The 16,690-nt window shown below is 43.9% G+C and overlaps 1 protein-coding gene across 1 annotated transcript in view; it reads right to left on the bottom strand.

The window, feature by feature from the left end:
• LOC132335971 (receptor-type tyrosine-protein phosphatase T) overlaps positions 1 to 16,690 on the bottom strand; it is a 166,882-nt gene that overhangs the window by 53,023 nt on the left and 97,169 nt on the right. The window contains exons 10-11 of the mRNA XM_059863006.1: positions 15,056 to 15,085; positions 5,251 to 5,399 (exon numbers count right to left, since the gene is read on the bottom strand). Coding sequence (XP_059718989.1) covers positions 5,251 to 5,399; positions 15,056 to 15,085 — 179 coding nt within the window. The remainder of the gene's footprint in view (positions 1 to 5,250; positions 5,400 to 15,055; positions 15,086 to 16,690) is intronic.

Genomic DNA, 16,690 nt, shown 5'->3' with positions numbered 1-16,690 from the left:
CCCATTACAGCATTAACTTTCTCTGGACAAGAATCCACAAATTTCCATATTAATCAAATATTTTTTGAAAGGAGGAATGGCTCAGCATCTTCGTGGTAGATTCTTGTCTTGACAGTAAATTTATGAGATTGGTTTACACCTACAGCAGCAGACATGCACATTCTTATGGTAATCCATCACTTTTGAAGGCATATTCTTTTGTTATCACTCTGCATTCACTCTCAGAGTCACAGGCATTTATATATCTCCTCCTCAGAATGTTGGGAAACAAGCTAACACAAATCTCAGTATATCAGAAAGATGACAACAGATAACACAGGAAAAACTATTCCATTGCCCAACAGAAGTAGATAAAACTCACTGTACATCAAAGTAATTTCAGAAGCAATTTTTTGTAGCTATGGAGCAAACACTGCTTATAAAAATCAAGTTATTCTGAGGGGACACCCAAAGAAGTCACTGGTCCAGGGAGGTCCATAAAGTCAGAATTACCTCCTGAGCAGTTTGTAATCATCTAGTTCATTAACTCCCTCTCGTTCTGCATTCTCACACCTCATTTTCAGACCTACATGACTCAGAAACACCTTAAAACAATGAAATTCCTCAGGGTTTGGTCTGCTGGAGCTCTGCCCCAGCTGCCTTAAGCCACAAAGTTCCTCTGCTCTGGGGGCTCTTGCACTTTGCCAGCCTAAATCAGACCCTTCTCTCACCACACTTGGGAGGTGGCCACGCTTCAGACAACACCAAACAAGATCTAAACAGAGCAGTTGGTTTGCCCAGTGTCACAGGGCAAGGCCACACTCTGGGCTTGGGGCAGGACTCCAGGTTTTATGGAATCTGGGAGTGTAAAAGAACTCATAGGCCATGCTGCCCTTCCAGAGCTGCTGAGGGTGAATTTCCACATAAACACCTCATGTCAGTGAGTTTGATTAAAGATGTTACCCACTGAGGTTTATGACATTAATTGTGTTTGTGACACAGGGATGTGACTTTTAGATTCAAATTAAAAAGGAGGGAAAAAACCCCAAGCAAACCCAAACAAAACTAAGAAAAAACCCAACCCAAAACCAAAACAAATTTAAAACCAAACTAAAAAACTAAACCAAAACAAAAATCCCCCAAAACCCACAAATACAAAAGAGAAGTTTCTTAAAACTTTGAAGAACTTGTTTCTATTATCAGTTAGGTTGTATAATGAGATGTATACACAGGGCTGCTTTCTAACTAGCATTTCTCACAGGCACTCGGGTCTGTAATCAAAGGAAACACATCCAGAGAGGATTTCACATCAGGGTAGAAATTAAGACTGCATTAAAAATTCTCTTTGTGCTCCCTGGAGTGGCACGTGAGGCCACACAGATCCCTCCAGTCATGCAGAGTGGTGAAGGATCCTTCCTATTCTGAAAATGATTCTTTAATTTTTATAATATTTCCTAAACTAGCAAACCCCACAAGAATCCCATGGAAGCCAGTAAAAGGGAATTTAGTACATTTTCCTTTTATGCCTTTGATAAAATGTGAGTTTGTCTTTTATTTTTAAATTATTTTAAGAATTTTTTTACTAAAGGAAGCATCTCATGTCCACGACCCTACAAGTCCTTAGACAGCATTTGGCAGGTCACCTAATTAAGAGTGAAAATCATCCATGGGGCAGGAGTAATAACTACATCTTGCTGTGCTTGTCTTTTGTGAAGACCTTTACATCTCACTGATCATAAAATCATGGAGGATTGTGGAAAGGTGTCAATTCTGATGTTTCTTGGTACAAATGGATCCCTTAAACCCTGAGTGCCACTTGCCTATGCCTCCCTCTCCTATTCTTGATCTCTAAGTGAAATCACCCTGACTTGGTAACTTTTGGTAGTGGTTCCTACTGCAGAACTCAATTTCCCCAGTTCCAGAATGCTCTGCCTGAAGCATTAAAGCCCCTCCTTCGTCTGTGTCCCTCCTGCAGGGTGTCTGCAGAGCTGTCTCCCCCAAAATGGGATGTCACACAGGTAAAGCACACCTTAATAAATCAGTATCCAGCAAGACTGGCTGCATTTTAATGGGTGAGATCCTCAGAATCCAGCAGCTCCTGCCAGAACCCCTGCAGGGCTGTCAGGATGGCTCTGCTGGGGCAGGGAATTCTCCTGGACAAGGCTGGTCAGTGGCAGTTCCTTTGTGCAGAGCACACCAGTGCATCCCCGCTGAGCTGATCCACTGCTGTCCCTCCCATCTCTGCCAAACTGCCCAGGATTTCTGTGTGGTCACAACCCCCTGCTCACCCTTCTGGTCAGGGCAGACACTGGGGGGCAAATTTAGGTCCACTTTGTTTCCCATTTCCCACCTTGTTTCATAATAACCCTGCCTTGAGCCAGTGTCCACAGGTGACTGTGCTGCTTCCCAACATTCCTGCACTCCAGGGAGCTGCTCAGCCACTGCCAGGGCCATCACCTGCCTTTCATGGAGTTGGGATATATTGACATCTTAAAAAAACCCAAGACATTTGAGAAAATGACCAACTGTGATTGTTCATAATCCCCAAGTAAAAGCAGACAAGCTGGAACAGCCACAGACCAATCCATGTTTCAGCAAACACCTTCTCTGGTTCTGTGGAGTGTCAGAGACAGAGGCTGAGTCCAAAAAATCTCTTTTAATTTCAACACCTGTATGTATCAGTGAGAATCCTGCCAGGATAACAACGAACACTGCAGAATGGAAAGAGGGATGAGGGGATTTGCTTCAGGCCAGGGAAGATAAATGCCCAATTCTCTTCCTCTTTTCAGCAAAAGGTCTTGATGCCTCAACAGAAAACAAGGGACTGATAAGAAGGAGGACAGCTGTTCATTTTTTATCTCCCTCATGGTGCAGAGCATCAGGCAGCACCCTTGAAAGAGGGATTTTTAAATCTAATTGATTTAGAAAATAGTCCTGTGTGGTGGCAGGGCAGGGAGTCAGGGTAAGCAACAGCCAGAGGATGGACAGGACTCACCCAGGAGCAGACCAGGGGCCAACTGGAGAGAGCATGGGAAAGGAAAAGCTTCTGTAGGCACTCACTGAATTTGTTCTGTCTGAAAAGTTATCAGAATTATTGTGACAGAAAGTAAAAGCTGGAGGCAAGGACACAAGCCCTGCAAGGACATTGTATTCTGCAGGTAAAGTTGCCTGCAAGTCATTCAATAACTGAGGGATCCTACTTAGCAAATTGTCTTGTTCTGTTTGATTGCTTTTGTGAGCTGGCAAGGTGATCCTGGCATTGAAAACACTTTGCTTCTCTTGGTGGGCTCTTCCTCCAAAAGGAGAGGGGCATTTCCTCCTCCCTGCTGCAGCCAGCTCAGGCTCCACAGCTGAGGGCAGGATGGAGAGGGTGACTGCCCATCACGGGTGCTGGAAATGCTATTTACTGCTGGCAGGCAAAAAACAATTTAAGAAGGAATCTGACTGCTGCTTAAGACAGTTGATTTCAACAGCTCTGGTGGATAAACCCTGTAAAACTCTATTAGTTAGCAGGAAGGTTAAGAAATAATCCTATTATGTTATTCCAAAGTAGGCCTGTATAGAACCCACAAGTATTAAACTCCATTAAGGCAATTTATTTTATTTTTCTTTTCAAGGAATTCTTTTACTCATAAAATTCCTGTATTGGCATGTGCACACTACTGCACAGAACTTACCTCCAGCACCTCAGCATCCTGGACTTGGCAGTAAGAAATTTGGAGAAATCATGAAGGTTTATTGTAATTCTTTCTCACAGATATAAAGAGGGAAAAAAATAAAAAGAATCCACCCATGACTGTTATAGGGGAAGGAAATTATAAAATTTGCAGAGATGTCAGACAAGTAAAGATCCAAATGATTAAAAAGATTGAAAACTTGGAGTGCTGTTTCTTTACAAAATTTGATACATCACATTTTCTACAGTTGCCATTTCAAGCAAATGAGTCAGCTGTTTTAGTTAGTCTGTCAAAACAACAAGGGTAGGGGGGAAAGATGAGGTCATATTTCAAGCTTGTCTCTTTTCTAATTTTCTGGTTGGAAAAAGAATCCCCAAACTTTCAGAAGCCAAGATTCTGAGGGAAGTGTTAAACACTTGATTTTCCCCACACTCCAGCCAAGCTGCCTCTGCTGTTTGGGCATGGCTGATACAGCACTGTCTGCTGCTCTCCTGGCCTTCAGAGATATGAACCCCACAGAACTCTTCCTGCCTCCTTAGGATAGAGCTAGTCAGCACCTGAGAAAATTAGATCTTGACTGAAGTCAATTTAATATCAGAGAAAAGTGTTCCCTGCCAGCCTTGGCTGTCCCAGACACCTATTCATCCATCTCACAGGTGTGCTACACCAAGTGGCAGTAGCAGCACACGCAGATGGAATTTGACATGACCTGCAGAGAGGGAAAGGAAGAATTCACTCAACCTGTCCCACTCAGGTTCGGATTACAGGGGGAGGTTGCAATGATAAACCACATTTTCTATCATGAGCACTTCCATTTTAGTAATCAGGGGGAAAAAGCCCTTCACTAAAGATGCTTAATAAAGACAAGAGTTTTAGCACACGCTTGAGTTTCAGAGCTGTCCCTTGTCCAGACTAACAGGCTGAGTGTCAAAAGAAGGAGTGACATGCCCATAGTGTCTAAGTTTAAATTTATTTAATACGAAAAAAGATTACAAATCCACCATGCAATCCACCATGCACTCAACCTGGATCTAGTGAGGCTAAAGTAGGACTTGGTGCGGCTTGACCCACAAAACTCTTTTAGCTACAGAGGTCTGAATGGTTTACAAATGTGAACTAAGATCAGTTTTACTGAACCCGTGTGAAGAATAAACCGAGGACACAGACAAAGGAAGAAATACTGTCTTTCCATTCCAGTTCTCTGGCCAGGAGACAAGGCCTCCTTTCATAACAATTTCACACAGAAAATGTTTTTCCATCCCACAGATCAACTAAGGGATTTGACTCTTCTACTCACAAAGGAAAAGTATTTCTAAACAACAAATAAACACGTGCCTCTTATTCTGATGCAGTTATTAGAACAGGCTTTATCAATTATTCTCAGTAGATTTGGACCCAGAGGAATATTCTCCACCTGTCTGACAATGAAACCAGGGGCAGTATCAGAGACATATCAGATTTCTATGGAGCTTTTGCAATGATCTCTATCATGGCCATTCCTAACTCCTCAACATTGTGCCCAAAGGAATAGGTCCTTTTAGGAACCTAGAGCTCTCCAAGGGGGTCATATCCATTGCAAGCAAGTTAAACTTACTGAATCCATTAACATCTTGGCAGCTGGAAGAAAAAGCTTCTTCATTGTGAACAGCACTGAGTTTGGTGGAGGTCTTGTCAGAAGTAGCCACAGGACCCATCTCCCTCTGCGTGCTGGTCTGAGTCTCCTTCTGCTTCTTGGCTAGCTTCCTTTGGGTGGTTTGGAGAGGGGAGAAAGCAAGGTCAGTTTGCCCTCGTTAAAAGCAAAGCAATGGCAAAATATTTCGACAAGATTACCCCACTTGGTCAGACATGCAAGGCATGAGACAAACCGCGCGCCAGGAGACCCCGCGGGTTTTTAACGCGGCTTCCGGAGCGCGAGAAACATCGTGGTACCAGCCTGGAGCTCTCCCTCCCCGTCACTCATCTGCACAAACCTGCATCACCCCAGCAGTGGGAGTGCTACCTCAGCCTTGGACAGGGTGCAAGAGGTCCAAACCCTGGAGCAGCTGCCTTGGAGAGGGTGGCACAGGGCCAGCCCCCAGAGCGGGTGCCGCGCGCTCCAGGAGGAGCAGAGGGCTCGGGATGGGAGCGCTGCTCACTCCAGGGGACCAGGACATCTGCATCCATCCCGTGGGATGCTCCTTGAGGGAGTGTGAGACCTGGCTCTGTGCCACCTGAGAGCTGGAGCAGAGTTCTGTCCTGTCCCCAAGCACAGCAGTGAGGGAAGCAGCCTCCTGAGTCCTGGCACACCCTGGAACAGCTCTGGGATCCCAAGGGAAGGTGGGGCACGCTGAAGGTTAAAGTTGTTTTAGCAATGTCCAAATATGGCCCTGATCTGGGAAAATGGGTCTTTGCTTGTTTTGAGGAGACAGCAAAAACTTTGTCAAAAGCAGCATGCCTACTCTGGAAACACTAACAAAGCTGAGAACATAAGAGGCTCCTCTTTTGCAAACACAGAGCATAATAAAATGGAGAGAAGCAGGAAAAGTGAGCTGCTAAGCTTCCACTGACATTTGACTGCCCTGTGCTTCATTCATATCAGAGAGCAAAACCCTTTAAAAATGAATGTGTGACATTCTACAATCCACACCTTGAAAAAATATCACACAAATCCCTAGCACCAGCAAAGAACTTTGCTTACACCACTTCCCTAGATAAGAAAATAAAATAAAAGGGAGAAAAACAGATTACTGTAAGAAGGAGCTTTAGTTTTCTTTCTCTTCTCCAACTCAAAGAAGAAAAAAAAATCCTAACAACTAAATCATTTTGCAAAGAGGTTTTTCTTCTCTAAAACAACATGCTTATGGTAAGTACTACCCATCTTTTAAACTTAATTAGATTCCAAAAAAAAAAAGGTACTCTTTCCAACACAGTCTAACAGGCTCTATTTATGCCCAGAACATGTCAGAGTGGCATTTACAGGCAAGTTCAAGCACACAGCTGAGCCCCAGCCTACGGGAGATGGGCAGCTTGGCCACTTATACTTGTTTGGAAAGAAGGGTCAGAGAGAGCTAAATCCTTTGCCTATGTCTGTGGGAAAAGCCTGTTTTAAAGAAAGATAATCCAGATCAGGAGAGCACAGATTTATGGGAAAAAACTTGGATGTTTGCTGCAAACTTTTGAACAAACACATGTATCTCATCTGCTCAGCCAGTTGGGGTTCAGCCATGTACAATTGGTGGTTCCAATCCAAGCCCAGAGCTGCTCAAATTGGGTCCATCATCCCAGGGGGCTCACTCAGATCTCCCCAAACCCCCATGGTGTATCCACCTGTGCAGATGAAGATGCAAAGAGGGGAGCAGTCCTTGAGTGATGAAGCAAAAAGCTGGTGTTTAATGATGTTAAAAGCTTTGCTTCCAGTGTTCAGCAGCGTTGGCACAGCCAGATTTAGGAGCTGTGAGCTGCAGACATGGGAGCCCCTGCTTTTTTGTGCTGTGGTACCCGGGGTAACTAAAACTGCCTTGAAGTGTTTTAACCCTGCCGTGTGGATCTTTTAATCCTGATGGTTTGCTAATCCTAAACGCCAGTGTGAATTCTTTGGCAACAAGAAGTAAAATCACTCAGTGGGAAACACTAATCCAAAATGCAGAAGTCCTTAATAACAAGCACTCTGGACTGCTGGGGTGAGCCACTACAGACCATGACTCTGATGGTTGAAAATGCTGAGTCAAAAGGGGCGACTTCCTCATTCAGTATAAGTTAAATTATTCGTGGCAATAATTATCTGTAAGTCCCCATCGCCTGGTAACTTTTCAGAAATGCCAACAGGCTACAAAGAGCAGGAATTGGCAAACTTGTTTTGTCTTTGAGTGAATGAGCAACAACATTTCTGCATGTTCTAGGCAGGAAAAAAATAACCCCAAACCCAAGCCCCTTAGTCCCCAAAGGCCTGCTTACAAAAGCCCTATGCAAAGGAGTTCTACCTGGTCCTGTAGAAGACAGAGAGGCCCCTAAAACATTGGCTTGAATGCCTAAAAAGAAAAGGTGACATGAGTTTAAAGTTCTCAATCTACCTCGCACACACAACCCAGGTCTGCATCTGAAAACGCTACAATTTTCTTTCCACAGCGCCTTATCAGTTTCCACCTTTCTCCCTCTCTGTTCCAAGAATGTAAAAATTCTTCATCTAAATTTAGAGGGAGAAGGAAGACAGATCTCTTTTGAGGATTTCAGAGCTAAGCTTGCCAGACACATCAAGGGGCTCTCAGTTTCTAAACGTGCCTTTTCTGCTGCCGTTCTGTGTCTGGAGAGAGTGGCAGCACAGGACTAAGCCTATTTGGTCCTTGCCATCATTATAATTCATGGAAAAGATTAGAAAATCAAATGACTAGCACTTTCCAGAATGTTAGGGATGTGACTTAAAACCCACAGCTAGGTAGAGGTTTATTTCCCAGCACGTCAAGAAGCCTTTTGGAAATGGAAAAGCATTTATCTAGAAATGCTGTTTCCAAAAATAGGGCGCTCCAAGAGATCTCTGTGAATCACTGACAAGCCACGCTGGTGACATGGCTCCTGCTGTCCCCACAGCCCTGCACAGAGCCACTGCAACACCCCAACAAAGCTGCTCTGGGAGCATCAGTGTCAGTCATGGGCTGGCTGCGTGCCCAGAGTGTCCCCAGCACAGCTGACACCCCTCGTGGAGCAGACACTTCCCCACTCATGCAATAAGCAGCTGAAAAGGGGAGGAAATGAAGGACCAGGCAGATATTGGGAAGAAGTGTCTGATACAATCGACACAGAATGGCAGGATGTGAATAAAATGATCTTAATGCTGGTTTACATCCAAGGGCAAGGGAAATGTGGCAAGAAGGAAGCAGGAGTCCATGGGTGGGGTTTACCAGGTTGCACTTTTCAGTTTGAGAGGGTCTGGAAATGAAGAGATGATGTTTGCAAGCACCACACACTCAGAGGAGGGATGAGACAGAAAGATGCTCAAAGTTGAGTGAAAAAATGAAACCAGCTGTATAATCAGGCAGTTGATGCTGACCCCACTAAAGCAAGGAGAAAAGCCATTGGCAGTGAACACAATTGTGCATTTGAGGGGAAAAAAAAAAAAAAAGGAGATTTGATTTGGTTATTTTTTGAAACTTCTATTCCTATCAGACACTAGACATAAAATCTGAAGCACTATATTAAAATGGTGGGAGTTCTACTTAAACAGTCAAGGATTGCAAACTTGGTATCAAGCACAAACCATTTACTGCCACGGGCATTAATCAGGAAGCTCCAGCAGTATTTTCTCTTAGAACTATCTGCAGGATCAGATTCCTGTTTCATGGAGGTTTGGATGACTGTCAGGGATTATTTTTTAAAAGCAGCTTCAAACTCTTCTCTAACTTTTTCTATCAATTCTACATGCATGAACATTAAATCTGTAACTGCCACTCCTGGAGAACTCTCGTGCACATGCATTGACAGATTTAATTTTAGATGTTTCCAAGGATGGATTTTGTACACTGGGGTGTAGATTTGCATGCACAGGTAATTTAGACATTAGGTATAGATCATGTAAGTTAAATGTGAAATTTCCTCCTACAGACACAAATTGCATATTGCCCTCATTTTCAATAAGCAATTTGAGAAAGTCGAAAAAAAAGAAAATAAAATTCCTTTTAGAGAATCGTGCGTAGCAAACTCCTAGGAGTACACCTGCAATTTGTGATGAAATCTGCTCCAAATCAAGGCAGGCAGTGATGAACCATGCAAATCCCAGGGAGCACTGGTCAAACAGCAGATCTATTGGAAAGGGTCTCCATGCCCTAAACCTGTAGTAGATGACAAACTCAATTTGGAAGAATGGTTTCATGCTGGTTTGAAAGTAAGAGCATGGCACCACAATCTGGGTGATCCTGCTGCTCTGACTGGGGATTGGAGAGGGCTCTGCTGCCAACACTGCTCTTCAAATCACACATGTGCCACAGGGGCTCACACAAAGGAACAAAAGGTAAAGGTGGAAACATGATCTACAAGCAAAGGCCAATGGAAACATGATCTACAAGCAAAGGTCAAAGGCAGTGTGGACCTTTAATCTAGGGAAGAGGGAATCAAAGAGGGCTGATAGGTTTTCAGACATGAAAAGACACCAGAGAGGAGCTGTTCTTGCTGCCTGCAGGGGCTGGGCACTGGGAAGCTCTGGGGAAGGCTGCTCATTCTAAACTGGGGGAGAGCTCCATGCAGGAGGAGCTGCCCACCTCTGAAGCCAGGGGGGCAGGCAGGCAGGGAAATGCTGGTCACTAGAGGGCTGTGAACAGAGCCAGAGGAGTGGAGCTCAGAGCAGTGCTCTGTCACACACCTGCTCCATGCTCTGGATTAAATGTGTGCTTCCTCACCTGCCCCTCCTGAACCTGCTTTTAACACCTGCCCTGCTGAAGCCAGGCTGTGGCAGGAGCAGGGGGAGGTTGCTGCATTAAGGTGAAGCAAAGGTGTATTGAAGAGCAAAGGCCAATGTCACAGAGCAAACTTCACAGGAGAAAGTGAAGTAGAGAGAAGTCAAAAGATGCCCTGAGTGTTTTGTATTGTGGGTATACAAGCACAAGCTCTTGAGAGTATGATCTAAGCTTCACTTGATCAAATTAATCACTACTTGTGGGGGATTTTTTTTATTTTTATTTTTTAGTTTTACTTCCAACCAGACTTTAGACAAGCCAGGTGCACGTGGGAGCCATGCAGAACTAGTCTCTGCTGGTACAGACACCCACAAGCCCTGCCCTCTGCAAGGCTCAGGCTTGCAATCACCATACAGACACATTCTAAATATCATCTCACCTACTTTCTGCATTTTGATATATTATTTTTTAATTTGCTTTCATTAGACAAGCATAGCCACTGATTAACGATCCTGTTTTTCCATCATCTGATGAGAAAAGCACCTAATGAGAATGTTTCTTCTTAAAACCCTGATTTAGCAAGCTGACCTGTGCAGGCAGATCCCACATCCATGGAAATACTTGGAGATATTTATGTGTGAATGTGGTTATACAGAGGTATGCTTCTAAATAAAATAAAGGGATGTTTTTCTTTTCAAATGTCCCACAGATGGTGGCAATAATTTCAGCATAAACTTTGTTATCTCAAAAAAATCTAAGTATAAATTTAGCTTAATAACCTTTGCAATCTCTCCCATGAAAAGAAACTCCCAGCTGAAAGCACCCAACAATTAAAACTGGTGTGAAAATCCAGTGGGAGTTGAAGGGGCTTCCTACATTGCAATCATGTCCCTGGAGCTCTGGGCAGTTCAGGGGAAAAGGAAAACATCTTGGCCATTGAGCACCCTTTTCTAATAAATAACATTAAACTGAGTGCTTGTAACACAAACATGAATCTCTGTATTTCCAGAAATTCTTCCCTGGTCTCATATTGCTCTTGATTAAATTTCATTCTGCAGCCATTACCCAGCCCAGGAGAAAGAAACAAACCAAAACAAACAACCCACACACAGAAAACATTTCCATTTATTTTCCTGGTGAGCAAATAATAAAATCATGATTTGGATTGCTGCAGTTGAAAATACTGTTGCAAAAGAGGTGTCTGTCACTAGATGCAAACCCTTCTGTAAACTGGATGAATTGCTGTCTGTGTTTTACAGCTTCAGCTGGGAGTAAAACCAACATCTTCCAGACTGGCTGGGCTGATATCTTACACTGCACATTCAATTTAGGTGCAGAGAGACAGCAGCAATTCTGTCCCAACCTTAGACACCATTTGTGTTGGTGTAAATACAGAGTAACTCCTCTGAAAAGGTTCAGGCACCACCCTGGGCACAGGTGTGCAAGGATTGCACCAGGACAAGAGCTCCTAATTCCATCTCTTTCTCCTCACAGGATCTCAACCCATAAGCAATTAGCCTTTGCTCATGGGTAAACTGAGGTACACAAGATGATGTTGACCTGGCACAATGAGTTACAGGTCAGGAATCCTGGGTTGTATTTCCACTTAAGGCATGTTAAAGATCTTTATGGCCTTCTCTTTCATCCTTTCCTACATGTTGGAGGAAGTTTTCAATCAAGTGCTGCTATAAAGAATCCCACTACTATTTACCTAATAACTTTGCATGCCCAAAATAGCTGCTTCTATAAGGGAATATTTTGGACTGGTTTCACCACTCAGAGCTGCAGGTACTCAACCATCTCACAGAATCAGATTTTCCAGTCCTGAATTGCAGCAGAACACAAGACTGGCTGAGGACAGAGATCCAGTCTAGAGATTACCAAAATGTTGTGGCCTGTCTCTGTAAAGACCAGGTGCTCCTCAAAAAAGTCTCTGTGACTTTAGTAGAATTAGCATTATAGAACTGCTTGGAATTTAATAGAATTATCATTATAGAATTATCATTACAGAACTGCTTGGAAGAGTTAGGATAGGAGATTTTGGTCCCTAACAAGAAGAAATGCCTGTACAGAAGACGACAAAGGGTTAGGAGGAATTATCTGAAAGCAGACAAGAATTGCTCTAAGATGCACAGCTTTGAAGTCCAGAAACTGAAACCAAACATGAAGGGATACAGTCCATATGGTCACATTTAAAGATGTGCCAGCAGATCTATTTGGGAACCTGCCTTTCAATACTGGTAACTCATTCAACTGAATTTTGCTTCAGGACTAAATAATTCATGCAAGGTCATAGCATAGAAACCAATGCTTTTTTTAAAAAATCTGTATATAACCATTTTGCTGCTGTTATTTCTACAACATTTCAAATAAACTGAAATCCAACCTCTCTGCTCATAGGAGTCCAGGACAATCTGAATCAAGTGTGGATAAGAATTGCACAGTCTTTAGCAATTCCAATGAAACACCCTATTTCATGTGAAACTTGCAGCATGAAACTCAGTGGAACTTCACTGTGTGCTCCTCCATGGGCTCTCCTGCTTCCTTCCCTCACTGCTGGAACATCCCTTCTACCTTGATTGTTGCTCAAGGGGAAAAAATTCCAAAGCAGAGCTGGGTTTTCCCAGTGCAGGGAGCAGAGCAGATGTGAGCCAAGCTGCTGCTGGCAGCGTTTATGGTGAGGTGACTGCTGATGTGGTGCCTCCAGCCTGCAGAGCTGTCCCTGGGACACCAGCAGGGCTAAGAGTGAGCTCTGTGCAGAGCATTTTGGGTGTGGTACTGGGGAGGAGAAGCTCTGTGAGCTCTGCAGGCTAAGCCCCAACCTCCAGTGGCTCCTATGAATGCTCAGCTTGCCTGATGGCACCTCTGGCTTTTCCCTGGTGTGATGTGCTGCATGGTGGACATCTGCCTCATTAAACCTTATTAAAGCCCTTCCTTCTGCCTCTGCTGAAGCTCATTGCAACCCCAGGCTTGGGTGACCCTCCAGAGGGTTTTCTCTTCTCTTTTCCTGAGTCACTGCACTGCTCCCTGAGGAAAAAGGGTCTAGCAAATTGACCCACAGCAAACAGACCCCTTAAGGACCCCTGTGCTTGTTCTGGCAGAACAATCCTCAGCTGACTGCTTAAAGCAATGTTGTGCAGCTGTAAAATGGGTCACAGAGGGCTTGGAAGTTGATTTATCTTTTTAAACACACAGATCTCAAAATAAAGTAAAGCAGGGTACATGCTGACCACATACTGCCTGCTGGAAAAAGACAGAATTATAACGGGAAACCTGGCACTGAATTTCTCAGGCAGGGGTGCTACTGGTGGTAAGGAAACCAAACAGCAAAACATGAGAAATGTGCAGAAGAGGAAAGGTTCTATCAATAAATTCAACTAGCTGATAACACCTTTGGGTTAGAATCAGCCCCTACTTTACACTAAGTTAACCTCCTCTTTAATCTGACTACTTGAGGTCAAATTTGTTCTTGTGAAGCAGTGGGAGGTCTAGAGGAAATGGAGTTACTCTGCATTTACAATTACATCACTGGGCAAAGTCAAGACTTGGTGTCCTAAGGCTCCTCACATGCTTGGAAAGTGGGAAAGGTTCCTCTTGCAACAGCTTCCTGACAGGTCATGGAGAAACAAAATCCCTCCAAGCAGTGGTGAGTAGGCATCCTCCTTTGCCCTGTTCTTTGGACATAAAGCAACTTATATGGAAAGGAAATCAGCTCCCCTTAACATGGCAGCACATCAACCCTCTCATTCTGCTGACCTCTGAACAGCTTCAGGAAAAAGCACCAAGATGAGACGAGGAGGAACTGCAGGAAGGGCAAAGGAGGCAGATCCTGGAGCAGCAGACCAGGAGGGGCTGTCAGGGCTGATGTGGCCCTCTGGACAGCTCGGTGGGTTTCAGAGCCCTGACAAGCCTGGCAGGTTCTGGGGGAAGGGTTGGTGTCAGGGACAGAGCTCCTGAGAGCTGGAGAGGGCAGAGCTGTTCCTGTCCACAGCAGCAGCTGCCTCCTCCATCCCTCCCAGCCCTCTGATGGCAGCAGAGGCCTCAACTCACTTCTCCAGGACTTTTTCCTCACATCATTGATCCAGCCCTCTCCTCCCCCAGATGCTCAGACAACCATTATCATGGCAGAAACAGCTTGGCCCTGATTGCTTCCCAGCCCCTCAATCTTTAGGCAACAGATGGCTCTGGAAGTACTGATGTGTGAAGCATTTTCATGTGCCTTAACAACTGCCTTAATTATGCAGCATTGTCATTAGGACTGGACAGGTGATTTAGATCTGAATATCTGAACCACTTCATCATCCAATGATCTAAACCAACACTCAGAACCTGGCAGCTCCAGGAGCAGGGATGTTTGCTGGGATAGTGTCAACTCCCAGTCACCAGAAACCTTAAAGTTTTTAAAAAGCTTACATCCATGGCTGAGAAATTCCCAACAATAACTTTCAGGTGGGAATTTCCCTGAAGTGTGGTTACAAGCAATGGACAATTAAAAAGGTGCACTTGGGATGCTCTGTATTTGTTCATTAGCATTTACAGAGTCACAGAATCATTTATGGTGGAAAAGATTCCCAAGTCCAACTGTTCCTCCAGCACTGCCATGTCCATCCCTAAACCCTGTCCCCAAGTGCCACATCTACACAACTTTTACATAAGTGCCTCAGTGGTGACTCCATCACTTCCCTGGGCCACGAGTTCTGATGCTGGACAGCCCTTTTGGTGAAGAAAATTTTCCTGATATCCAATCTAAAGATGAATATCCAGTGTGAAGAGCTATAAACCATAACTGACATATCTGTGGACATTCATGTGTTTGCAGGCACAGCTACAGGTGCAGTGGGAAAATGGGGAAAACATAACCACGTGCAGCTGGGAAAATAAAACACATTCTGCTGGAAAGACAAGCATAAATGGAGTGGTAAACAAAAATTAAAATTAAAAAAAAAAAAGAGAAACAACAAAAAAAAATACAACAAAGCACAAAAGTACCACAGGGTGAACATGCTCAAAAAACCTCATCCCCAGTCAAGTACTTACAAGTAATAGGAGTAGGAATATGCATTTCTTCTAAATAGTGACGGCCAGTCAGATGAACAAAATATCCAAAAGGAGAAAAAGAGAAAAGCACATAATTAGATTTAGGTGAACTCCAGGTTTCTTTCTCAATATACAAAGTATCTGTGCTGTTTTCTGCACTGAGATCCTGTTTGCCTACACTTGTTTCAGGAGCTCTATGTTGGTGAGGAATAAATAGAAACTGAACTGGAGACAGGTTGTGTTTCCACTTCTGCCACCATGAATAAAGCCCTTCACCTTTAATTTCCTCACTTTATCATGTCAGTACCATGGGCAATGAGATTTAATTTTGCTTCTCAAGTGCTTTGATATTTTTGAATTGGAAAGAAAGATGTCAGAGCTATTAATACAAATAACAATAAATAGGGAAGTGACAATGTAAGAACGCCACAATTTTGGAATATTTAGACAATGAGCAAATTTTCTAATGATAAATCAAGCTTCATCAAACTCTAAAATGCAAATAGTTCATTAACAATTCAAGCATCACTCCATATTTATAGCTGAGCACTGGGGGCATGCATTAGCTTTCTGCATCACTGTGATTAAGCATTTTCTACCACAGTTTCTCAACAATTCATTTCCCAGCACCACAAACTGAGCCTTGGCATTCAATTGCAGCTTAAGAAGTTGTAGTTACCCTTTCATAGCTGGAAAGGGGCTTCTCTGAAAAGACTGGTTCATGACAGACCTAGCCCAGGGTATTAGAGATTTACCACCAGCCACAAGAAGCCACAGAGGCAGCGGCAGTGGGCAAGACAGGGGAAAACAGTGAAACAAAAACTTATTGCACAGCTTTAAAAGCCCATCCTTGAGGATACTAGGATGACTAGGAATCACTTAGAAATACAAATCCAGCTTTCAAGTGCTCACTTTTATGGTTGCTCTGAACACAACTTCCACAAGCACACATGGAAACAGGTTCAGCTCAGTCACCCTGAGCACAGTCACCCTCTGTGCTGTGCACATGTGGGGGAAAGAGCAGTTCATGAGGGTTTAACTGCAGTGGCATGGTTTTCCTGATGATGGCCTTTGCTGTAAACCTGCTCTTTTGGCCAGATTCCTGATGCATGCCACATTCTCCAGTTTCTGTGGCTGAGATGACCCCAAGGTATCAGAAAGTCTTTTTTCCCAGCCCCGTGACTGAAGAAGTCGAGATTTGTCATTCTGCTTTTCAAGGTTGTTTATTTTCTCTTATCCATCACATTCTCTCTCTGCCCTGCTGAGATCTGTCCAGCAGGTCAGGCTGTGGCACAGTCCCTGCCCTTGGGGTGGTGTTGGCTTTTTATACTAAGAACTACGTGTACTTTATTTACAATAATTTTCCAATACCTATCACCTATGTTAGACAGTCTGTCTCTACTCTAAACCAATCCAGAAGTGCCACCATCCCAGCAGAAGATGGAGGACAAGAAGGACAGGACACGCTGAGATTCCTCCATCTTGCCTCTTGAACCCCCATTCTAAACCCCCAAAATTCTACTTTTTCACCCTGCGACAAGTTCACTGTCATTCTACTCAAACTCTCGTGGCTTGTAACTCCTCACACAAAGTTGGGAATTGTTTCCATGGGTTAAAATGGAAGGCACAGGTGTC

The sequence above is a fragment of the Haemorhous mexicanus genome, chromosome 18 (assembly GCF_027477595.1).
Source record: "Haemorhous mexicanus isolate bHaeMex1 chromosome 18, bHaeMex1.pri, whole genome shotgun sequence".
NCBI classification, from domain to species: Eukaryota; Metazoa; Chordata; class Aves; order Passeriformes; family Fringillidae; genus Haemorhous; species Haemorhous mexicanus.
The sequence above is the reverse complement of the archived record's forward strand: the minus strand, read 5'-3'. Positions and strand labels throughout refer to the sequence as shown.